This window comes from Arvicanthis niloticus, chromosome 6 (genome assembly GCF_011762505.2).
Source record: "Arvicanthis niloticus isolate mArvNil1 chromosome 6, mArvNil1.pat.X, whole genome shotgun sequence".
Taxonomy (NCBI): domain Eukaryota; kingdom Metazoa; phylum Chordata; class Mammalia; order Rodentia; family Muridae; genus Arvicanthis; species Arvicanthis niloticus.
Window position 1 is genome coordinate 21,791,502 of NC_047663.1, and position 25,354 is coordinate 21,816,855.

Here is a 25,354-nt window from a genome sequence, read left to right on the forward strand (position 1 = left end):
GGTGTGTTGCAACATCAGCCATGTATTTTTAATTAATGTATTTTTAATTTAGTGAGCTATAAATGTGCAAAGTAGGGCGGGGATCATAAGCCTAAGTTGTCTTCAATCACATGATCCTGCTAAGAACTTTGTAATACCAAATGGTTTTTTGGCAGTACTTGTGGGAATAATTAGTAGCAGCAGATACAGAGAGTATTCCTACAGACTCCGGCACACAGATTTTAACAGATGCAGTGTGGATGCGGTGGGTTTTCAAGGCTGCAGTTTTCTGACTGGTGAAAAAAAATACATCATAAAACAGCAATGTATACAAAAAGAAGACTATTCAGTTTCCCCACCTTTGTCAAGAAGGGTGCTGATCTGGGAGTGACCATTTGAATGCATGCAGAGACTCTGTTTGCGGCCAGGCGTGGTGGCACACTCCTTTAATCCCAGCACTGGGGAAGCAGAGTCAGATGAATATCTCTTGAGTTTAAGGTTAGCTTGGTCTACATATTGAGTTCCAGGCCAGCTAAGGCTACATAATGAGGCCTAATCTAAAAAAAAAAAAAAAAAAAAAAAAAAAAGAAAGAAAGAAAAGAAAAGAAAGAAAGAAAGAAAGAAAGAAGAAAAGAATGTTTGCTCACTTTTTTTCACCTGTGCATGTGCCACCATACATCAGTATAGATGTCACAGGACAACTTGTAGGAACTGCTTCTCTCCTTCCTGTGTGAGCTGTCTCACCGGCCCCGAGTTTTGGTTCTGTTCTGTTTTCAACAGGATCGGTTGTTAGTGATTCACAGCAGAATCATTTCCAGCATCTTTGAATCAGAGCTGTTGTGCTTATAATGTTTGGAGTTGACCCAAGGATTGGATGGGAAATTGGATAAGCTAGTTTTATGTAGCCAGGCCTGGTGTCTAAGGCCTACAACCTCAAGCTATTTAAGTGGCTGAGTTGGGAATTCAAGTCCAACCTGAGCAATTAGTGAGATCCTGACTCTAACAAGTATAAGGAAAAGTGTGATACAGCTCAGTGGTACAGTATTTTAGTTCCCAGTAAAAAAATAAAATATTCTATGGTCATTGCAATGGTGTATACGTTTATTGGAATATTATATTTTACCTCATGCATAGTTATCTTGGGGAAAAAAGTAAAATGTTTAAAAAGTAAAAGTTTCGAAGACAAACCAAACAAAAGAAGAGACCCAAGAACATAGGCTGGGCTCTGCATGCACATGAGGTCCTGAGTTCAATCCAGCATAAATTAAGATGGGTGCAGTGGCACAACTTAGGACATTGAGGTAGGAGGACCAAAAATTCAGGGTCACTCTTGGCTTTGCAGTGAACTTGAGGTCAGCCTTGGGCTAAGCAGATAATAGCAAATGAAAACAAAGAAAAGGCTTGTAGAAAGTGATGAGACCTATGCCCTTACTGTGGTACCTCCCTGCATGACTGCGGTGCGTGACTACTGCTTTCTTTGTTGGAAGACAAGTGGAAGGCTCACCACAGCATTACTTCAGAAGACCTGTGCAGTCTTGATTGGAAGTATTAAAAGCACAAGAGATGCATTACAGTTGTTATACCATCAGGCCAGTTCTGCATGTGGATATTTTAGAGTCTAATCTGAACTTAGTTTTGGGTTTTTGTTGTTTGTTTTATTTGGTTTTTTTGAGCCAAGATTTTACTAGATAGCCCTGACTGGCCTAAAACTCCCTATGTGTAGACTAGGCTACCCTCAGACTCACAGAGATCCACCTACTTTTGCCTGCAGAGACCTGCAAATTTAATGTCATGCCCATAGAAAACAGTCTCAAGTCTTCCTTCCTCGGTACTGATATGTTTTAGCAGGCTCATATTGAAATCTCATTTAGTTATCAAATGAATTAATAACCCTGGAAGCAGTGGCAGATGCCATCTCCATGTTGCCCTCATTCCCAGGGTTAACTAACTCTTCTTTGCCAGACCCACCTTGACACCTCACCCTGCAGTCACTTTGCTGTAAGGGTAGCGTGAATAGCTTCAGCTTTTCTCAGGACTTGAATTTTCTGGCTCTGGAATTGTTCCTGATGTGATCTCGACAGATTCCAAAGATTCCCCTTTTTCCTCTGCTGGTCTCAGGGTCAGGCCTGTTGGTCTTGTCCATGAGGTTGGGGAGGTCCCAAAATGATAGACTCCTCTTTGGACATAGGACCTGGATACAAAAAATAAGCATTCAGCCTAAAAGCACCAAGTGCCTAAGCCTGTTGTCTAGGCAGCTGCTAATCAGCTATGTTTCTATGAAAATAAGTCCATTTCATGAAACTCTGGGAATAGCTAATTCTGGCCTGATGTGCAATGTGAGGTTAAAAACACAGCAACTTGTCACAACACAATTCTTGTTCTTTTTACTGTGGGCTGACACTACATTACTTGCTTTGTTTCCTCTAGAATGGAATCTACTCACCAGTTACTAAAATGAAATGCGTTTCTTGGGGGAGGCAAAGTCCATCCACTGGGTCTTGCATCTTAAAGAAAAAGGAGCCCCATTCCTCTGTGACTGATTCTTAGGGACCTCATGCTTGAGTAAATCCAGGTTTCAGTCCTAGGACAGACTTTTCACACCAGAGCTGTTTTGTGTCTTAGTTTAAAGAAGTTTTTATTACCCTTGCCTCACTTCCAATAGTACAGATGAGTTTAAAACTTTTTATCAGTATTGCGGAAGTGAGCATTAGAAAGCTTAGATATTATATATGACTTTGGATTCTGACAAACATGGTCACTCCCTGACCTTGGGCAGGTTATTTAAACCTGAGACTTGAATTTCTTGAGGAGGGGTGGGGCACACGATAGTGAGACTTACCAAGTTGGCTAGTTGTGCATGAAATTACATGGCTTACATACCTGTTAGTGATTTCCACTGAACTCATCATTTGGTTTACATTAGAAGCCAGCAGTGCGCTAGGCACCATGGGAGCAGTGGTGAGGAAAGACCACCAACCAGTAGCTCTGGGTCCTGTTTCTTGTTACTAATAAGCTTGTGCTGCTGGCACAGTGGCTGGATGCTTTGGTTTTCCTCAAGGATCTGGCTATTCTTAGTCACTGCTGACTGAAGAAGCAGCTAGATTTTAGTTGCAGATGGGTTAGTATCTATGCCAGAGTTTTTTCAGCTTCTAGAATCCAGTTTAGGGGGAGCCCATGGAATCTCTTGGCATGTCTGCTCTTAAAACATAAGCTTTTCCTAGAGTTTTTATAGCACTTTGCTTAATTTATATTTAAAGGAGTTTTGTATATTGCATTGAAAGATTTCAGTTGAGACTCTTAAGTCTTGCAGGTGAGGGAGGCTGTTCCTGGGTCCTTTTAGTAGCAGATGGCCTTTTTATAGCATTGTGACAGTTAGTAGAATGAGATTTTTTAGGCAGATTTCTATCCAGCAGAATTTAAATCTGTCAGCATTAGTAGGTCACCCATTTTCCTCCTTTCTTCCAGCAGTCTTTCTATGTCAGTGGGACTTAACAGAACAGTGTTTGGGACAAATGAAAATGGACGGAGCTTTGCCAGTTTGTAGTTTGAAATATGTAAAAAATGACCACAAATCTCTCCGTTGCTGGTCATAGGATCAAGCTGCAATCTCCCGTGTCATCACCAGTGAACTGTTACTGCTGGAGATGTAGTCAGTGGCACAGTGCTGTCCTGTACAGATCCCTGGGTTGGGTCCCCAGTACTAGAGTGGGACACCAAAAACTATGACTTTTGTCTCTCTTGTAGGCAACCCTGAACTGATTTCCCTTTTTCTTATATGACTATGGCAAATAGGAAAGGAAACAAAAATCTTTAAAAGAAACATGCTTAAATACTTATGTTGCAGTAAAGAATCATCTGTCATTCGAGTTGGGAAATAGAATGTTTTGAGGTACTTCTTGTTTTCCCCTCTGAGACAGGTTCTACTGTGTAGCCCTGACTGGCCTGGAGCTTACTATGTACTATATAGACAAGGCTGGCCTCAGGGTCACAGAGATCCACCTGCCTCTGCCTCCTGAGAGCTGGAATTAAAGCTGTGTGCCTCCATGCCCAGCTGCTCTGGGTGCTTTTGAGAGCGTTTTCTAGTTTGCTCTTTTCAAATGCTGTTTGTCATGTCTTGGCTTGAGCCCAGCTGGTAGATGGACGGTGAAAAGGTCAACAAGCACCATACAGCAGAACGTGGTGGGAAGAGGGAGCCGAGAGATAAGCACTTCCTCCAGTGTCTGACTCCCTGCTGTCACCTTTGCTCTGTCTTCCATCTTACACAGTGTGCTTTCACTCCTTGGTCGCACACTTCAACTGTTCTTCCAGTGACAAATGGGCAAATCACTTTTGGGAAACTGAATTTTTAAGATTCTTGAGGCTGTGTCCCATTTCATACTGAGAAGTCAGTTGTCCCCAGTGGAATTACCTACAAATGTTTTTTCTAGAAGTTTGCAAATATTGAAGTATCACAAGTTTATAATCCTAGCACTTGGTAGGCTACAACAGAATTGCCACAAATTCAAGGCCAGCCTGGGCTACATGTTAGAACACTGTCTTAAACCCAGCCCTTCAAAAAACAAAACAAAAAAGGCAGTAGTTGTTACATACTGGAAAATTCAGTACTGGCTTTCAGTGGCTCACTTAACTAATCATATGTGTTTGTTTTTTTAAAAAAGATTTATTTATTTATTTATTTATGAGTGCACTGTCACCGTCTTCAGACACACCAGAAGAGGGCATCAGATCCCATTACAGATGGTTGTGAGCAACAGATGGTTGCTGGGAATTGAACTCAGGACCTTGAAAGAACAGCCAGTACTCGCAACTGCTGAGCCAAGACATCGCTCCAGCCTGTTTTTTGTGGTTCTTTTTAAAAATTTTTTTAATATATATTTTTATTTTATGTGTATGAGTGTTTTGCCTATGAGTATGGATGTGCATGGCTTGTGTTTCTGATGCCTTCAGATGTCAAAAGAGGACATTGGATCCCCTGCAGCTGGAGTTACAGGTGGGTGTGTGCCACCATGTGGGTGCTTGGAACTGAACCTGGGTCCTCTGCAAGAGGATCATCTCTCCAGCCGCTGCTTTTGTTTTTTGAGACTAGATCTCAGATAATACAGATGTCCTCAGACTTGATGTGTAACCAGGGTTGGCTTTGAAATCCTGATCTCCTGACTCTACATCCCAAGTGCTAGGATTGTAGGCATTTGATACCAGACCTGGTGGGTTAACACAGTCTTGCTCTGTAGCACAGGCTGGCCCCAAAGTCCCAGCAGTTTTTTTGTCTCAGCCTCTCCAAACTGTGGGATTTCAGGTGTGAACTACTAAACCCAACTGAAAGGAGTTTTCCTGATTTTGTTTGTGTCTGAATAGGTTGTGGATGGATTGGATTATTTTATTGGACCTCTTTTGGGTCTATTGGCCTGTTGGACAGATCTATAAATCATTTCCAGTATCACACTAACATGAAGCTTGGCTCTTCTGAGCTCATCCCTGAAGTACAGTGGTGTGACTTTTCCTTTTCCTTTTCAGGGAAGCAGAATCCTTCAAGGAACAAGGGAATGCATATTATGCTAAGAAGGACTACAACGAAGCTTATAACTATTACACAAAAGCCATAGGTAAGGAGGATTACAGCGGGTGATTGACTTGCCAGATGTTCTTAGTGACCTGCTGAGCTCACAGCACGACTCACTCATCCTGGGATCAGTGCCTCTGTCTACAGTGATGCCCACACACATGCATCTGATGAGTGGTGCTTCCTTCTCTATCCTCAGAAACAGAAATGAGTCTTATCTCCATGTTCTTAACATGCCAGCCTATTTTATTTACTTTTATGACAGTTTCATGTAGACCATCATTGAACTTGCTTATAGTTGAAGATGGCCGTGAACATAGACAGCATTGAGCTCACATGCGGGTCACAAACTCGCCATAGTTCACTAAGCACATTGGCCCTTTCTACCCCAAAAGGGCAGTTCAAAGCTGTCACTTTTCTCCTGTGTTATGCTGTGGTGTGGTGCTGGGGATAAAATTGGACCTTTGTGAATGCCTGTGTAAAAAGGCTCTCCCTTTGTACTACAGACCAGCCCCTAGAGCTGTAACCTTTTTTTTTTTTTTTTTTTTTTTTTTGGTTTTTCGAGACAGGGTTTCTCTGTGTAGTCCTGGCTGTCCTGGAACTCACTCTGTAGACCAGGCTGGCCTCGAACTCAAATTCGCCTGCCTCTGCCTCCCAAGTGCTGGGATTAAAGGCGTGTGCCACAACTGCCCGGCCTAGAGCTGTAACCTTAAAACTGGAAGCATCATTGCTCTTCTAGGCTGCCTGTGGTGGTCTTTAAAGGGAATGTTAGCATGGGAGGGGGTTCTGTGCAGTCCTGCACTCCACCTGCCTTTACTCCCTGTTTACTCCTCAGCCTTTTATCATTATTATTTGTGTGAGTGTGTGTGTGTGTGTGTATGTGAGTGTGTGTGCGCATGTGAGTATGTGTGCGCGTGCCCTCGTGAGCGCATATATACGTGCTTGCTATGGCATGTGTGTGGAACTCAGGATAGCCTGCTGGAGCTGTTGGTTCCTTTAGTCATGTGGATCATATGAAATCTTGGGTCATCAGGCTTAATGACAAGTGCCTTTACCTACTGAGGCTGGCTCTGTTTTTAAAAATTAACTTTGTTTTTTTGTTTGTTTGTTTGTTTGTTTTAAAAAAAAAAACCTTGAAAATAAAAAACGTAACATGCTGAAATTAACCAAACTTTATAGTTACAAGAGGCACTCTGAAGCTGCAGAGCTTCACGTTAGGCTTTTACCCTTTTGCTGTCAAATACACTTTTAATAAACTTAACCACTACCAAAACCAAAAAACTCTGTGATACAATTAGAACTAGGGGGGAAAATGAGGTTTATACCCTCTTCCACAGCTCATGCCATTACCTGCATTCGGTTTCTACTTGGGCCAGAGAGTTGCCCTTTCTTGCTCTCTTTCTGCATGTTACACTCTACCTACGTGCACATTTGTTTATATGTGTATATAGGTTACAGATTAAGGATCTACATGTGAGGGAGCCCATAGTTTTTCTCTCTTTCTGAGATTGTGTGACCTAGTATTATACCTTCTAAGATCTTCCATTTTTGTGACTGCATTCTTCTTAAGAGCAGAACAAGATACCATTTCATTATATATATATATATATATATATATATATATATATATATATATATATATAGTGTGTGTGTGTAATTTGCGTGCCAGATTTCCATTATCCATCAATCCGTTGATGGCTGTCTAGGTTTATTCCAGTTGGTACTGTGGTCAGTAAAGCAGCAGCAGTAAAGGTGAGGATACCCCACTTCTGTCATAAAATGTAGTGTTCTCTGGGTACGCACATGCCAGGAAACAAAGAACTGTCTCTTGTGGAACTTAATTTTTAAGTTTTTTTCAGAACTCTCCAAATTGATTTCCACATTGACTGTATTAAATTGCACCCCCACCCACAGTGAATGTTTTCTCCATATCCTCTCCACAGTTATTGTCAACTTTGTTGATGATAGTCACTTTGCCTGTGATGAGATATCTCAAAATCATTTTAATGTTTTTTGTTTGTTGGTTTTGGTTTTGTTTTTGTTTTTTTGAGACAGAATTTCTCTGCTTAATAGCCCTGGCTGTCCTGGAATTCTCAGAGATTTTCCTGCCTCTGCCTCTGAGTGTTGGGATAAAGGTGTGTGCCTGGCTCTGATATTTCATTTGAAACAGGCTGGCCTGGAACTGTCAGAAATCCTGCTTTAGCTTCCTATGCCCTGTTCCCCTCAACATGTTTATGTTTGATTTTTTTTTTTTTTTTTTTTTTGCCCCACTTTTGTGGTGTGTGTGTGTGTGTGCGTGTGTGCGTGTGTGCGTGTGTGCGTGTGTGCGTGTGTGCGTGTGTGTGTGTGTGTGTGTGTGACCATGTAGAGGCCCGAGGTTGATGTTGGGGATCATCCTTGATTGCTTTTCTGTGTTATTCATGGAGGCAGTGGCTCAGTCGTTGGTCTTGATATCTAGTTTGTTTGGAGGTCCCATTCTCTCCCTTCCAGGCTGGAGTTCCAGACAGGTCACCATGCTTGCCCAGGATTTACTTGGCTTCTGGAGACCTTGATGTGGATACTCACACTATATGACAAGTTTAGCTACTGAAACATCTCTTTAGGTCTCCTGTGAAATAGTCCTTTGGTAGGTAGCCTTTACTTACAATCAGTAGCCCATGCTGACCTTTTGTCTCACTATGCAGCCTTGGCTGCTTTGGAACTGGCTCTGTAGACCAGGCTGGTCTTAGACTTCTAGAGATCTGCTGTTGCTGTCTCTGGAGTGCTGGGATTAAAGCATGAACTACTATACCCACATGAACTTTCTTTTTACATATTTTATATTTTTGATTTTTTTTTATGTGTTTTGAGTGTTTTGCATGTATGTGTGTGTACCACATGCACATTTGGTACCCACAAAAATCAAAGGGGGCATTGGATCTCATAGAACTGGCATTACAGATGCTCGTGGGCCACCACGAAGGTCCTGGAACTCAAACCCAAGTCCTCTGTAAGAACAACAAGTGCTCTTAACCACTGAGCCATCATCTCTCCAGCCCTCTGTGCCAAGCTTTTTAATGTTCTATTATTTGTCCTGTAGATATGTGTCCTAAAAATGCCAGCTATTACGGTAATCGAGCGGCTACATTGATGATGCTTGGACGGTTCCGGGAAGCTCTGGGAGATGCGCAGCAGTCAGTGAGGTTGGATGACGGTTTTGTCCGGGTATGTAATGGAGCTCTACTGTAGAAGAATGCTCTATAGTATCTCTGCCCTATAGCTGCTGCCCATCAGGAGCATTTCCACACCCACAACCATGTCCTAATTGTGAAGCTAATTGTGAAGGTGTCCACTGAAGATTGAGTGCTCTCACTGAGAACCACTGCCCTGCCTTTTTGCTGCGTGTTGGTATCTAGACTGTTTGCTGTTGTATTGATTTCCTTCTGCCTGTGCAGTCATGTTCCTTTTCTTCCTCTGTGCTCTTTCTTCTAGGGACACCTCCGAGAAGGCAAGTGCCACCTCTCACTTGGGAATGCAATGGCAGCTTGTCGTAGTTTCCAAAGAGCCCTAGAACTGGATCATAAGAATGCCCAGGCACAGCAGGAGGTGGGTCTGATGTGTTCCTATGAGAGGTGGTGGAGCAGTGGTTCTGGAAAAAATAGGGACCCAGTGGCAGGACTGACAGTCCCACTTCACCAGCAGCCACACTGAGCCGACTTTGGGCAAGTCTCTGGGACTCTGTTTCCTTACCTGTTGAATGAGTTTTCAGTCCGTACAGAGTGGCAAGCTTCTGAGATGACTGGGCAAAGAGGCATAATGCTTCAAGGAATTAAGTTAAAGAACGTTAAAGCATTTGGACAAAGTCAAAGCTGCCGTGTAGCTCAGTTACAGAGAGAGCATTTGTCTAGCATGTTCTGAGTCTGGGTTTCAGACCTTAGTGCTGTCAGAAAGAACTGGTGTATGTTCAGACATGACTTAAGCTGGAAGCACACATCTTTCAGTTCCACCTTCGTGTAGTGGGTGCCTAGATGCATTTGAGTGAGCATCTCAGAACTGTCCAACCCCTGGCTTAAGTTGTCCATATTTTCTGTAACTCATTCTGTGTCTCCTGTCTTCCTGATAGGAAGTCCACATTAAACAAAAAATTTGGGTCTTATCCTTTTTTAATTTTCTTTTAAAAGATAAGGTCTCAAGGCTGCAAATATACCTCACTGGAAAGTGCTTGCCTACTGTGGATGAGGCCCTGGTTTTGTTCCCCATTCCCAATAAAACCATATGTGGTGGTGCACACTTTGTAACCCCAGCACTTAGACAGTGGAAACTGAAGGATCAGTTCAAGACCATCTGCAGCTACAGAACAAGTTTTAAGGCTAGCCCAGGCTACATGATACACGTAGCCCAGGCTAACTGGCCTCATTGTCTCCGTGCTGGAAGAGTCTATTTGTCACTAATATTATGTGTATTGCTGTGAGAGTATCAGACCTTCTGGAACTGGAGTTACAGACAGTTGTGAACTACCATTGTGAGTTGCTGGGAATTGAACCCAAGTCCTAGAAGAGCAGCCAGTGCTCTTAACTGCTGAGCCATCTCTCCAGCCTCTGTCACCAGCTTTTAAAGGAAATGTTTAATTCTTATTTTCCTTCGAGTGGGGGGTTTGGTTTTTTGAGGCAGAATTTCTCAGTGTATCCCTGGCCGTTCTGGAATTTGTGCTGTATACAGTTCTGGCCTTGAACTCACAGAGATCGACCTGCCTTTTCCTCCCAACTGGTGGGGTTAAAGTCATGCACCACAGCTGTGGCTCTTTTTTTTTTTTTTTTTTTTTTTTTTTTTTAAATTTATGTGTCTATGTGCTCTTGTTTGTATGAGGAAAGGCTTGTATTGGCAGTCATGTTGGAGGTCAGGGTTATTGCCTGAAAGATCATTCTTCATGATCTGCCTTGTTTGAAACTGTCTCTAGTTTTTTGTCTTTGAGACAAGAGTCTCACTATGTGCCTGTGAATGACCTAGAGCTGGATATATAGACCAGGCTGCCCTTTGCTTCTCAAGGGTTGGGATTAAAGTGGACACTACAGTGACCAGCAAGATAGGGTCACATGCTTGCTTGCTCTGTACTCACTCTCAGCTGACTGACACTCCAGCTACTGGAGAGTCTGTTTTTCCTGACCCCTCCTTCCTTAGCAGCACTGGGTTTATATGTGCACACTGCCATGTCTGCTTTAACATGGGTTATGGGATTTGATCTCAGGTCTTCACACTTGTATGGTAAATGTTTACACACTGAGTCATCTCCCTAACATACATGCATACATACATACATACATACACACACACACACATACATATATACATATACACACATATATGTATATGCGCGCATGCCACTATATACCTGTGCCTACTGAAGCCAGAAGAGGGGCATCAAATCCCCCTGGGGCTGGAGTTACAAGCTGCCCAGCATGGGTGCTGAAACTAAACTCAGTACTGTGGAAGAGCAGCAAGAGCCCTTAAACACTGAGCCATCTTTCCCTGCCCCATTCCCCCCCACCCCATGCCCTTTACTGGATTTTTAGATCAGGTCTCTCTGTATCTGTATCTGATTCACTGTGTAATCCAGGTTAACCTCAAACTTGCTATTCCCCCTAAGTGCTGGCATTACAGACATGTAGCACCATGCCTGGCTTTTCAATGTGGTTCTTTTTTTTTCCTTCTTTCTTTTTCGGTTAGGGTTTCACTAAGTAGCTGCATAACTGTAGCTGGCCCTAAACTCAAAGAAATGTACCTGCCTCCTCTCTTCCAAGTGCTGGGATTACAGGTGTGTGCTACCACACCTGGTCTCAGTAATATATTCATATTCTCGTATTCTCTCATTCTCTCTCTCATTCTCTCTCTCATTCTCTCTCTCATTCTCTCTCTCATTCTCTCTCTCATTCTCTCTCTCTCTCTCTCTCTCTCTCTCTCTCTCTCTCTGGTTTATCAAGACAGGGTTTCTCAGTGTATCCCTGGCTGTCCTGAACTTGCTTTGTAGACCAAGCTGGCCTCGAACTCAGAGATCTACCTCCTGGGTATTGGGATTAAAGGTGTGCACCATCACACCCTGCTTCAGTGATATTCTTGAAAGAAGGAATTCATCAGAGTCTTAGTGACTTTAACAATTGTTCAACCTAAACTTCATCTCTTCCCCACCCCCCCATGTAGTTCAAGAACGCCAATGCAGTCATGGAGTATGAGAAAATAGCAGAAGTGGATTTTGAAAAGCGAGATTTCCGGAAGGTAAGGTGGAAGTGACTGGAGCCTGCCCTCCTCTGCTGCAGTAATACAGAACAACCTAGACTAGCACACTGTCATTCGAATTTGGCTTTGACTTTCTCTCTTAGAAGTATTTTTTGCTAAGTTACTTTATTTCTTAATTTTATTTGGCTTTTTAATAAGGAGCAAAAATCAGCTTGCTTATATTATTCTTGTTGGTTATGTCAGGTAGTGTCACAGAGCTGGAAGTAAATACTAAGGTTGAATAATCCATGTTTATCTGAATATGAGGTTAAACTTGCTTCTAATGGAGTAGATGCTATAAATAAGAGTAGTGAGAAAGCCTTGTTACATTTCTGGAGTGTGTGTAACCTGTTACCATCACCTTTCTCCGCAGCTGGCCAGCCTCAGCTTCAAAGTGCTAGGATTACAGCATGAACCTCTGCTACCTTTTTGATGTTATTTTGGTTCTTGTGTGTAGCTCAAGCTGGCCTGAAAGTTGGCAGTCCTCTGCTGCCACTCTGCCCAGCCTGGTGTTAGGCTTGAATAAGCTTCACAGTATGTGGCAGGTTTTGACAGTCTGTGTTAAAGGGGTCGATGTATCTGAAGTAGGGAACAAGTGTGAAACTTCTAGGATTTTTCTAGATCTTGGAGTTAAGCCTAAAGCATAGATCTTTCTGTTTCTTAGATAGTAGTGAGAACTAGCTTTCACTAAAGAATCAAAGTAGGAAGCAGAAGATTGACACCAGTCAGAAATCCTCATCAGGAGATTTGTGGGTTCCTTCAACAAGGTGATTTTAGGCCAAGGGAGGAGTTGGTGCATCATCTGTAGGAATTTGCAGCAGGTGTTCAGGAAATGTTTTGGGGAACAAGCAAGCATCCTTTTTGACTCGTATACCGTGAGGGCTTTTATTTGGGAATAAATATATCCAACGAGTTTATGCAGATTCCCAACATTAACTTACTGTCTTCTGCCCATTGGTTTTAATAATCAGAATGTCTTTGTAGTGTGATTCGTGTGTGAGTGAGTGTGTGTGTGTGTGTGTGTGTGTGTGTGTGTGTGTGCGCGTGTGTGCACGACTGTTGGGAGAGCAGTTCTAACTACTGTCACGTTTTTTTCTGAGGCTCACATAGGCAAAAGCATTGTCCTGAAAGGCAGTCTTTTGGGTTTCTTTTCTCTCTTGCTCATTCTGGAGTTAGAGTCCTGAGTTTGTGACAGAATCCTCTGTTTCTGACATCCCAGCCCCCCCACCCTAGCTCATGGTGATGTCACAAATGAAGAATTATGATCCTGGCAGGGGGAACAGATGAACTTGGAAGAAACAAAGATCTTCTTTGCCTGCAGCTGTCCCTACTAGGGACATGGTGGGGGGTGGCAGTGAGCATTGCTGAGCCTCCACTGATGCTCCTCACGACGAGCAGAGCCAGCTCTGCATAGAACATCGTCCTTGTGAAGCCAAAAGGCGTGGCTGCTCAATTTTCCACTGGCTTTTCCTCTTTGTACCTCAGTTGTCATTACTGTCCTTAGAACTTCCATTGACCTGTGCCACTAAAGGAGCACCATCTTGTCTTGTATTGCCAGGACAGAAGGTGTCAGTGAACAGCTCAGTGTTTTCTTTCTTGCTTATGGGTTTTTTGAGACAAGGACTCTATGTAGCACTGGCTGTCCTGGAACTCGCTTTGTAGACCAGGCTGGCCTTGAACTTAGAGAGTTCTGCTTGCCATTGTACCCATCTTGCTTGTGGTTTTAATCCCAGTTTTTAAATAGGCCCTCTTAGTGCAAACAAACATGAAGCAGGCCTTCTGGTCTGCCTCTTCTTGCTCTGCTCCCTGTCCCCAGTGCTGGAGTAGAGCCCAGTGTCACGTTCTACCGCTGAACTGGATCTCAGCTGCTTTCTTGTACCGTGTTGTTGTACATACATCAAATACTGATTTTTAGTTTTGTTTGCATGAAAGATAGCATACTGTTCATATTACATACCTTTTTCCCCCTCTGAATAGGTCTTGGAGGTCTTTCTGCAGTAGTACATGGAATATTATGCATTCTTAGAGTTATGGAGTATGCCATTATATCAGTCTACATTGATGAAAGTTACCTTTCCTTGCTTTTAGAATTCATACTCAGAGTCTTTGAGGTAATGGTGTCCCTTAAGTGCAATTTCTCCTTGGGTTTGTTATTCTTAGGGAGAATGTGATTTAGTGAGGATATCCCAGAATAGCAGCTAAATAAGAAATGAGAGCTCAGAGAACAAAGTTGTAGAAAAAGGATGAATTCATGGCAAGCTGTGTGACTGACAGGGAGCTCGCTGTAGCTTTGGTAGGTGTGAGAGAGACTGGCCTGGGATTTACACAGAACAGCCTGGTGGTCAGAGTAATGTGTCATCCACTAGAGTCCTTACAGATGACTAGTGCACTGTGGAATTTCTATACTGAAATGAGTGTAACAGGCCATCCCAGTAGTAAGATGTGCTTTAATCCCAGCACCCAGGAGGCAGAAGCAGCTAGATCTCTGTGAGTTCAAGACAGCCTGAACTATATGGTGAGTTGTAGGCCACCTAGAGCTACACACTAAAATTGTCTTTTTAAATGTTTCCAAACATTTATTTATTTGTATGAATATTTTGCCTCCATGTATGTCTGTGTACTATGTGGATGCCTGGAACCCTTATAGGCCAGAGTAGAGCATTGAATACCTTTTGTTTGGATCCCTTGAACTGAAGTTACAGACAGTTGTGAACCACCATGTAGGTTCTGAGGATTGAACCCATGTCTTCTGGAAGAACACCAAGTGCTCTTAACATCTAAGCCATCTCTCCAGGCTCATCTTCCTCCCCCTGTCTTTTAAATATGGGAAGCTGTTGCCATGGGAAAAGGAAGAGTGCAGCAATTTCTGTTATGCGTGCAACTCTGACTCTGTGCCAGGTTATTTTCCCTGTTCTTGTCTCACTTAACAACTAAAGCCTGCCAGGTAAAATAGTAAATAACGGTGTTTGCGAGAATAATGTGAGCTTTGATTGTAGTCACTGTGGGAGGGCTCACCATGGAGGCTGCTTTCTTGGTTAAGGTTAGAGGCTCTGGCATCCTACTGTGTTTAAAATGGAACTTGGGTGACCTAGAGCCTTGCTTTGTTCTCTGTTCCTTAGTCTTCTCATCACTAAAATAAAGGTAATGATATCACTTATCAATTCCACAGATAATGATGTACTTAGTGTTAGCTGTCGTTGTGTGACTCCACTGTCTTCGTTGGATGAGTGTGCAGAAGCTTTGATAATACTGTACCAATAAACAGTGATGTCTTTGAGCATTGAAGCTCAAGTTAAGACATTTCTGGAGTTCAAGTTGAAGAGCTTACTTGCTTTCCTCTTCCTTTAGGTTGTTTTCTGCATGGACCGTGCCCTAGAATTTGCCCCTGCCTGCCATCGATTCAAAATCCTCAAAGCAGAATGTTTAGCAATGCTTGGTCGATACCCAGAAGCACAGTTTGTGGCCAGGTATGCAGTCTGGCCAGTTTATTACTGAGATGCAAAGTGGACTACTGGCTGCTGTCTGTCTGCATGCTACATGGGAGTTGTGGGTGGCTAGGGTTGTTGATGCCTTCCCGGAGTTTAAAGCCAAAGGTTAAAGCAGGTTAGATCCAAGACCCACAAGGTATGTGGGATGCATCAGTGTTATGGGTGCTCCAGCCATGTGTGAAAGAATTTAATGAGTCTGTGAGTTTGTTTAAGCTGTTTTCATATAGGAGCTGATTCTCTCCTTCTAGTCTATGGAAGGTCTTAGGAACTGAATTTAGGTCATCAGGCTTGGCAGCAAGTGCTCTTAGCCAGTGAGTAATCTCACTGGCCTGAGTTTGTTTGAATGCAGTCCTTTCTCCTCCAGAGAACTATCTATCCATATTGTAACTCCTGTGTCGTTTCTCGGTCCCTGGTCTTTACTTTAACCTGCTTAGGTCTGCCCTATGCCATAATAGTGCAGAAGCAGCCACAGGTAACAACTGAGTTAGTATACATCAAATTTGATGTACATGACCCGAGGTTGAGATGTAGCTCAATTGGAAGATGCTTGTGTAGCCTGGTTTCTATCCTCAGTACCATGGGGTGGTAGGGAGGCAACGGCACAAGCTTTGGCATGCTATATGGCTCAGAGGTAGAACTTGTGCTTAGCTTGTACTAAGCCTTCAGTTCAGTCCCTATTACAAATTACCCATCACCAAAGTATGCGGGGAAAATGGAATATAAAACTAACACAAAGGACTTAGCCCTGTGGGCAGTAGTTTATCCACCCCTACTCTAGTCCAATAAAGATGACATAGCCAGGCATGGTGGTGCATGCTTATAATCCCAGTACTTCGGAGCCAGAGGCAGGCGGATCTCTCAGAATTCTAGGCTAGCCTGGTCTACAGAATGAGTTCTAGGACAGCCAGAGCTATACAGATAACCCTGTGTCAAAAAACCAAGAAAGAAAAGATTATGAGACTGAAGGAATGTGTTGGGCAGGATTGGTGGGGGGAAGGGATGGGCTCATCGGTAACGGGCTTGCTTGTCAGGTCCCAGGCCCTGGGTCTAATCCCCAGCACTGGTGGGCATGGGGAGAACAAATTAAAAAAAAAAAAAAAAAAAAAAAGAAAAAGGAGGTAGTTTATTTTAACAAGGTTTGCTCTTGGGAGTCTAGTCACCTGTGGATGAACTTTGAATACTAGAGCCGTGATTGAGAAACAGTCTGACCACCACAGACGGTGGGAATGGCCAAGACATTGTACACCACAGCTGAACGTGTCCTCTTTGTTACAGTGACATTTTACGAATGGATTCCACCAATGCTGATGCTCTGTATGTCCGGGGTCTTTGCCTTTATTATGAAGATTGTATTGAGAAGGCAGTGCAGTTTTTTGTGCAGGCTCTCAGGATGGCTCCTGACCATGAGAAGGCTTGTGTTGCTTGTAGAGTAAGTTCTAATCCTGGTGTTCTGAAAGTGGGGGATAAAACTTCCTTTCATATCTCATGACGTGAGACTAGGGCAATAGCTCAGGGGTGAAGTGTCACACTGTCATGCCTGGGGCCCTGGATTCAGTCCCTCCTAGCAGTGTGGGAGGAGAAGAGAGTGAAGCGCTGGCTAGAGTGAGAGACTGAGCTGAGGCTCTGGACTGACCTGACCATCCCTTGCTTTTCTCCAGAATGCCAAAGCCCTTAAAGCCAAGAAAGAAGATGGGAATAAAGCCTTTAAGGAAGGCAATTACAAGCTAGCATATGAACTGTACACAGAAGCCTTGGGGATAGATCCTAACAACATAAAAACAAATGCTAAACTCTACTGTAATCGGGGCACGGTTAACTCCAAGGTAAGTACTTGATCTGGGGTGTCAGAAGTCTTCAGGGATCTGCTCAGCAAGTGTAAGCCAGATAAAAGAATGGCGCCCCTCATCCTGTAAGGAACTGCCATCTGAGAAATGGACTTTCCCTTTTTGTGTGTGGTGTTGAGGCAACTTGGCCAGCCATTCTCTCCTGTTCTTTCCCAGTTGTCTCTTTGCTCCTGTGAGAACAGCTAGCAGGTCTGTGCCATTTGAACAAGTGTTGTCACTTCTCATTTGAATAAGAACTTGTATATACTTCAGGAAAGAGACAGGAAATTGACAGTGTTAGGCTTTTGTAAATTGCTGAATGTGTAGCTGAGAATGACCACCATAGTCATCCTGTGGGCCTGTACACCATAAAAGAGAGATTAGGTTCTGTAGAATTCTAGTAGTTAAAAATTGTAGTCTTTTCTGGTCTTTGTAGTTGGTCCGTGGAAGAGTGGAGGGCAGGAACCACCCTCCTGTTGTTTTGGTTAGTCACTAACTAGAGGTCCTTTAATCAGTAATGGTGTGGCCTTTATCACATAGTAAAGAAACAGTTTGAAATGTGTTGTCTTTAGCCCTCCAACTTTCCTGGGGACCAAGACCAAGAACATAGAACAGGGATCTGTGTTCATGTTGTCTGGACTCCCTTCGTCAGTGGCAATATGAAGTGTGATTTCTCTCCCCCCCCCCCCTTTCCCTCCCTCCCTCCCTTCATCCCTCCCTCCTGAAGCTTAGGAAACTAGAAGATGCCATAGAAGACTGTACAAATGCGGTGAAACTTGATGACACGTACGTCAAAGCCTACTTGAGAAGAGCTCAGTGGTGAGTGCTCTGGAGGGTTGGGAGGGACCGGGTTGCCGCTGGTTAACTAGGGGAATTGCGTTGTGATTGACAAAACAGATGCAGGGATGTTGTGAGGTCATTTGGTCCTTCCCCCTGCCTCTAGGTGGGATTGTTCCAGTCCTAGACTATCTTTATAGACCTCCAGCGGAGGAGATTGCACACGCTCCCTCAGTCTCCCATGCCTGTGTCTAACGCCCCTCACGGTCAGTAAGTTTCCTCTGATGCCTGACCCAGATTCCTTTCATTAACATGTGAATACATTTCCTTTGAGATTTTATTTTGTGTTGTTCACTTCTGCTCTAACTTGGCACAGTGCTTGGCACGTCAGTGCTCACCCAGTGTTTTGTTGGATGGATGTACGGTGCTTGGAAGAGAAAAGAAGGAGTATTCTTACAGTTGAGGTGTGCCTGCTGTTTGTCTCGAGCAGGGAGAGGGAGAGTACAGGTGAAACAGTCTCTCTTGGCTCAGTGGTGCTCATTTTACTCTTTACTCCATCCTCCAGAGAAGTTTCTTCAGACAACAGTACCAAGGGCTAGAGTGAACCTCTCAAAAAGCATGTCTTCTGGCTAGGTGTGGTGACATAGCCTGTAACTCTAGCGCTTATAAGGTTGAAGCAGAAGAGTCGCTGTTAGTGCAAGGCCAGTGTGGACTATAGAATGAATTTTAAACCAGTCTGAACTGGTGGGGAGATGCCAGCCCAGTGGGGGGGGGGGGGGGACCTGAGATCAGATCTCCAGAACCCACATAGTCTGAAGTCTGTAATCCCAGCACCCCCTACAGTGAGATAGAGAGAGACAGACAGGAGAGTCCCCAGCAGCTCAGAGGCCAACTAGCCTGGCATATTATACAATGCTAAAAAAAGAGACCCTGTCTCAAAGTGGAAGGTGAAGACCAACATTCAAGGTAGTCCTGCCGCCTCCATTATGTGTTCTTGGTGAGTGTGAGCCTGCCTTCCCATAGAAACATGCACATACCACAGCTCTGAGTTTAACACCTGGCACGGTGGACAGAAAACGTCATTTCATTTCCTCCTGCTCTCGAAAAAAAGAACTTCCTGGTTTTGATTTTGTTGTTTCCCTTTTTTAAAAGTGGCTAAGCTGGCCTCAGACTTTCTATGTATATAGTGAAGGTGACATTGAACTTGCCATCCTCTTGTCTCTACCTCTTCCAAGTGGAGGCCAGCATCAATACAGCTTTACTGTGTTTTTATACACACCAGGAAAGCGCTATACACTACAAGCTGTCTCCCCAGCCCTATAGGGTTGTCCATCCCCCTCTTCCCCCTGTATCCCCACCCCACCGCTGTCTCAGCCTGGGGCAGAAATACTGGTTTTAAAGATCCTAAAGGAAAAAGGAAGTTCTTGGATGTCATTTTTCCAATGCACAATTTATTTCTAACTGTGAAGTCCAGAGGACAAGCACTGCTTACTAATGCTTGAGCCAGAAACTCCCTGGTCAGTGGTACAGAGCCCCTCAGATCCTTACCATTAAGATATAAAAACTAGTATATGTGATTTTTTTTTTTTTTTAATTAAGTGGATGACTAAGTCTGTCCAGTGAAGACACACATGAATTGGATTATCACTTCTGAGAGACTAGCCCTTATTCATTTCAGAATCATACCCACTGTCACACAGAAATGGAAGCTTGGGCTAGAGGTCTAACTTAATTTATAGACCCTACCTAGCATGCTTGAGGCCCTGAGCTTACTAGCTCCCTGCCCCTTACCCCACAGAAGAGAATGGAAACTGGTAGGGTGCTTGCCTAACATGCACAGATGCCGTCGCTGGCACTCTATAAAGGGGCTTGCTGTCACATGTCTGCACCCCAACACTAAAGAGGGAATAAGAGGATCAGAAGTTCAAGGCTGGGCTCAGAGATGGCCCAGTGGGTAAAGGAGCCTACCACCACCAAACTAGGCAGCCTCAACTCCATCCACAGGATCAATGTGGTAGAAAGAAAGAATCCCAAGAATTAATGAACTCTGACCTACACACACTCACACACACACACACACACACACACACACACACACACACACTAAATGTTTGTTTTTGAGACTGGGTTTCTCTGTTTAGTCCTGGTTGTCCTAGAACTTACTGTGTAGACCAGGCTGGCTTCAAACTCATAGAGATCCACCTGTCTCTGCCTCCCAAGTGCTGGGATTAAAGATGAATGCTTAAAAATTCACAAGTTCAGCCAGGCGTGGTGGCCCATACCTTTAATTGCAGCACATGGGTGCCAGAGGCAAAGTGAGTCTCTCTAAGTTGGAAGCCAGCCTGGTCTACAAAGTTTCAGGACAGCTAGGACTACACAGAGAAATCCTATCCAAAAAAAAAAAAAAAAAAAAGTTCAAGGCCAGTCTGGACTACATGAGACTATGTCTCAAAAAATTAAATTAATGGAAGGAAGGAAGGAAGGAAGGAGGGAGGGAGGGAGGGAGGGAGGGAGGGAGGGAGGGAGGAAGGAAGGAAGGAAGGAAGGAAGGAAGGAAGGAAGGAAGGAAGGAAGGAAGATAGATCCCAACCCTTTGACCCAACTGAAGGCTTGAAGCAACACAAAATGCATAAAATTCCTTGCAGTTTTTTCTAACAGCAAAAGAGCAGAATCCTCTGGTACCTACTACCCTTGATGCTCTGCACTGTGGGAGTGGGAAACATGAGGAGGCATGCATTCTTAGTTTGCTAGGAGATAGTAGGAGATGATTTTGTGTGTGTATGTGTGTTTATAGCCAACAAAAATCGGAAGTTGTTTTGTTGACAATTCCTTATTTGTGTCTGAGTGGCTTTGCCTCTGAAACTTCACCCCAGTGTGGGGCAGTGGACACTTTGGCATAGTAGGCTAAGGATGTAGCAACAATCCCCAGAAGCACTGGACTGTGAAAACATGCCAGTGGTTAGTTTTAACCTTGCTAGAGAGGCTTGACCACCATACTCATCTTAGCCTTGAAGTTGGACAGATGAGAGCTGTTTGCCACCTCTTTGGCACAAGAGAGGTTCTTCCTCTGTCCCTTAAAGCCTTATTTTCTTCTACCTTTTCTTCAACATTTAAAAGATGTGGAAAGATTTTTGAGTTTATGTGAAAAAAAACTCAGGTTCTTTTGGGCAATTCACACCTGTAATCCCAGTATTTGGCAAGCTAAGGTAGGAACAGAAACATTGCCAGTTCAGGGCCAGCTTGGGCTACATAGTAAGTTCCAGTTCAGCCTCAGCTACAGAACAAGAAAGACCTCAAAAAAATAACGACAAAAGAATGCAAGTCAGTGTCATGGCACTTGTTTAGTACATTATGTGTAGGCCTAGTGATCACGACAGTCACTCAGATGTCAGTTTGTTGTTGTTTGTTTCATGACAGGGTTTCTCTGTGTAGCCCTGGCTGTCCTGGAACTCACTTTGTAGACCAGGCTGGCCTCGAACTCAGAGTCCACCTGCCTCTGCTTCCTGAGTGCTGGGATTAAAGGTGTGCACCACCTGGCAATGTGTGTTAAATTACTGTACTTATGATTATTTGACACTTTGACCAGTGAATTAGTTCTCTATGTTCCTAGTTACCCTGTGACTGTAGGGCATTGTGTTTTTTGTTTCTGTTTTTATTTGGTTTGGTTTTATTGAGACAGAGTCTCACCATGTCAAACAAGCTATCCCTGAACTCAAAGAGATCCTTCTTTCTCTGCCTCCTGACTCTAGGAATAAAGGCACTGTGCCACCGTGCCCAGGATGGACATTGTTTTGGGGTTGTTGTGTGTCTGTGTGTTTTGTTTTTTGGGTTGTTTTGGGGGTTGGGGGGTGGAGGGTGGGGGGGGGATGGGCGGGGGGAGGGTTCAAGACAAGGTTTTTTTATGTAGCCCTGGCTGTCCTGGAACACACTCTGTAGACCAGGCTGGCCTCGAAGTCAGAAATCTGCCTGCCTCTGCCTCCACTGCCTGGCTGTTTTTGTTTTTTTATAAATCATAGATGAATGTGTTTCCAGAAATTTAGAGGTCCTAAGATGTCAAACTTCTCTTTGGCCAGCCACATTGGTATCAGTCTCCCTACCCTGGCCTCCAAAGCTGATGTGTGTTAAGATGGTCTAGTGTGATGAAGTGTGGACCAACTTGGGTGTGTAGCAGCTAGCTGCACTGTGCTGACTCTTCCCATTCTTAGCAGATGTTGTGTCTGTCAGATGGAGAGAATAGACTTTGTGCCGTCAGATCGTTAGAGTGCCACTTGGTTCTGTGGGAAACAGCACTTCCAAAGTCCTGGTACTCTTCCCGTTTTGGCCAGGGTTCCCTCTTTGCTTATGTGCTATGGAAATAGAAACAAGACTGTGCTGGGAGTCCCTTCTTCTGTCTCACCTCTACCTCTAAGATTGATTGATCTTAGTGGAAGCGTTTGCTAGCAGCTTCCACCCTGACCTTGATCCTTCTAGTGGCTCAGCTAACCCCACTTGTAGCCTTGGTTGGAGCCGGCCCTGCATGTCTGGCACTGAAGATGTCAAAGCTCTTTCACAGCAGTTTGCTCACGTGGTCTTTTTCTCTTGTGTTTCTGAGCAGTTAAGTAGGTGCTGTCACGTTGTCTTTCCTGGTGGGCAGTGCTGTGACAGCAAGAACTTTCCCCTTAGCCCTTGCCTGCTTAGAACAGGAGATTGCTGGCTGGGTACAAGTGCCAGGAGGCTTTTTGCCTTGGAACTGAGAGTTAATTCATTTTTTTAGATAAGGGATTCTACTGTTTGATGAAACATCCTACCAGAAGTGTATATCTCTCGCATGAGCCATACCTTCTCCCTAGAAGGTCCCACAGGTCATTACTATTTATGTCTGAGTGCTGTATTACCCTGTACTTCCTTCTCAGTTACATGGACACAGAGCAGTTTGAAGAAGCTGTGCGGGACTATGAAAAAGTGTATCAGACGGAGAAAACGAAAGGTATGAGGACAAAGGGGCAGCAGACGATGCCCAGGGGCTGTGGTCTTCTCGGCCCTAACGTTAAATGTGGGTTATTGGAGGTAGCATGTAGGACCGTGCTTGGAGCTCATTTATTTGGTCACTAGCCTGGAACCAGCCAGGAGTTCCTGGGGTGTGACTCAGTCAGGCAACTGTATGCTGGCTCTGGCTCCTCCCTGTTATTCTCACTTCCTATATATTCAGAAGAAAGCACCAAAAGAGCCCCTGTTGTGGTTAGCAAGGTTTCTACCTCTAGGCAGCTGGGCTGTCTGCTGATGCCGCCTGTCTCCCTCCAGAACACAAGCAGCTCCTTAAGAATGCACAGCTGGAACTGAAGAAGAGCAAGAGGAAAGATTACTACAAGATCCTGGGCGTTGACAAGAATGCCTCTGAGGACGAGATCAAGAAAGCTTACCGGAAGCGGGCCTTGATGCACCATCCAGGTGAGCACTGCAGAGCGGTGCCACAGAAGACCCCACAGTGCAGATGCCGCGGGCACCCAGGAGGCTTGCTCTTCAGTGGGAAGAGGGTTGCTGGACTCCCTGTCCTGCAGATTGTGGGAGGTGCCACATTCCAAACTTGGACAATAATAGACTTTGTTTTAATGTGTCCTTGGTTTCACTGAATCCTCCTCTAGATCGGCATAGTGGGGCCAGTGCCGAAGTTCAGAAGGAGGAGGAGAAGAAGTTTAAGGAAGTGGGAGAGGCCTTTACCATCCTCTCTGATCCCAAGAAAAAGACTCGTTATGACAGTGGACAGGACCTGGATGAGGAGGGCATGAATATGGGTGGTGAGTTGGGTTGGGCATCTGGAATGAAAATGGTCCCTGTAAGACATGGTTTCTAAAGCACCAGATAAGCCCCGCTGTAGTTACCAAGGCTTCTTCCCTCTGGGCAGCTGGGTTGGGACAGTCTAGAGAGGAGGTCTATAAGTGGTCAGCCAGTGACAAAAGCCATGAGCTTGGGCTGGAGCCACCAGAGCTGTGGTGGCCCGGAGTAAAGAGTCAGGCTCTCCATGGCTGGTACATTGATTTTTGGTAACACTGAAGCCTTCTCAGTGTTATAGGAAGGCATGAGGCAAATGACATTCCGAGGTAAGGAGGCCAGACAGAGCAAGTTAAGGCAGAGGACGGTTTCCTTCTAGAGTGCACTCGGACGGGAACATATCCCAGGAGCAAGTTCAGTGGGCGCTGTCTGGGCTGACAGTGGGGAGAGGTTTGCTAACATCTAGGCTGAAATGGAAAAGGGAAGTGAGCCTCAGAATTCTTCTGCATGTGGTTTCTCAGACTTTTCTGATTTCTCCCTTTTTTGCCCCTTCCATGTTTCTCACCAGATTTTGATGCAAACAATATCTTCAAGGCATTCTTTGGAGGTCCTGGGGGCTTCAGCTTTGAAGGTAGGTATGCCTGCTGCTCTTGAGAGCTCCCAGGTGACAGAGCAGAACTGACTCTCACTCAGGCAGCTCCTGGGAAATGTGAGTGGAGACAGCTGACTCCTTGTTCAGCAGGACATGGGTCTATTATAGTGTGGCTGGTGAGGTTCCTGGGCTAATTTTGCCTGGGACCATTCTCACTGCGGTTGGCAGGATCAGAGAAGCATCACCAAGCCTCTTAGTATCATGCCTTCTCCATAAGAGCAAAGGTTCAGAAACTACACACAAAGTGCACTCCAGCCCAGTGGTAGGGTGCTTGCTTGCCTTAGATGCTGGCCTTTGTGCTCAAGGCTCAGACTGATTGATACCTTGGAATCTCTGTTTGGATTAAACTGCTCTTGGAGATTTTGGTATAACAATAATGATTTTCCTAAGAAAACCACAGAGGCAACTAACAAGCCTTTCTTTTCCCTTTCAGCATCTGGCCCAGGGAATTTCTACTTTCAGTTTGGCTAATGAAGGTCAACTACTTAGAACCCAGAAAATGCAGACTTGCTTGGTTTAACCATAAGTGTGGACAGTTCACCTCCTCCATCATGTCCCTGTGTACTTAGAGCAGTTTCGTTTTCTCAGTCGGGTGCCCTGTGTCTGTATGAGGGGTGAAGGAGAGGGGGCCAGTGCTGAGGACTAGGGAGGGAGGGAAGCCAGGGGTAGACAGGGAGGCAGTTTGTGAATTTTTGTTGTATTGTTTAACTTTATTAAAAAAGAAAAAGAATAAAATGTTTTGACCATTTTTGGTTCTTGGCTTTGGTGGCTGCTCTGTACCTGAAGTTCATCCAGGAACATAGGTGCCAGGGTGTGTGTGTGTTCACTATGTAGACTCAGGCTAGGGCAGTCCTCCTGCCTCAGCCCTCTCCAGTGCTGGGATTAAGGTATGAGCCACCACATTGTCCTGCTCTTATGGCAGGACACCGGAGGCTTGAGGGATATGGACATGAGGACAAAATTCTGCTCCCGACCTCAAGCTCTTTCAAAGCATGGCAGGCAGCTCCAGGTCTCGGTCCTTTGCTGGCTTAAGGCTCAGACTGTTGGAAACTGTTCTCTGCAAATGCATGACTGTCCT

The 25,354-nt window shown here is 44.5% G+C and overlaps 1 protein-coding gene across 1 annotated transcript in view; it reads left to right on the top strand.

Annotated features, from left to right (window-relative positions):
* Dnajc7 (DnaJ heat shock protein family (Hsp40) member C7) overlaps positions 1–25,024 on the top strand; it is a 35,984-nt gene extending 10,960 nt beyond the window's left edge. Inside the window, exons 2-14 of the mRNA XM_034505688.2 lie at positions 5,494–5,582; positions 8,619–8,743; positions 9,011–9,124; positions 11,714–11,788; positions 15,137–15,255; positions 16,552–16,705; positions 16,935–17,099; positions 17,827–17,918; positions 22,769–22,842; positions 23,157–23,303; positions 23,498–23,650; positions 24,193–24,255; positions 24,710–25,024. Of these exons, the coding sequence (XP_034361579.1) occupies positions 5,494–5,582; positions 8,619–8,743; positions 9,011–9,124; positions 11,714–11,788; positions 15,137–15,255; positions 16,552–16,705; positions 16,935–17,099; positions 17,827–17,918; positions 22,769–22,842; positions 23,157–23,303; positions 23,498–23,650; positions 24,193–24,255; positions 24,710–24,747 (1,408 nt within the window). The 3' untranslated portion in view covers positions 24,748–25,024. The remainder of the gene's footprint in view (positions 1–5,493; positions 5,583–8,618; positions 8,744–9,010; positions 9,125–11,713; positions 11,789–15,136; positions 15,256–16,551; positions 16,706–16,934; positions 17,100–17,826; positions 17,919–22,768; positions 22,843–23,156; positions 23,304–23,497; positions 23,651–24,192; positions 24,256–24,709) is intronic.
* Positions 25,025–25,354: the final 330 nt, after the last annotated feature.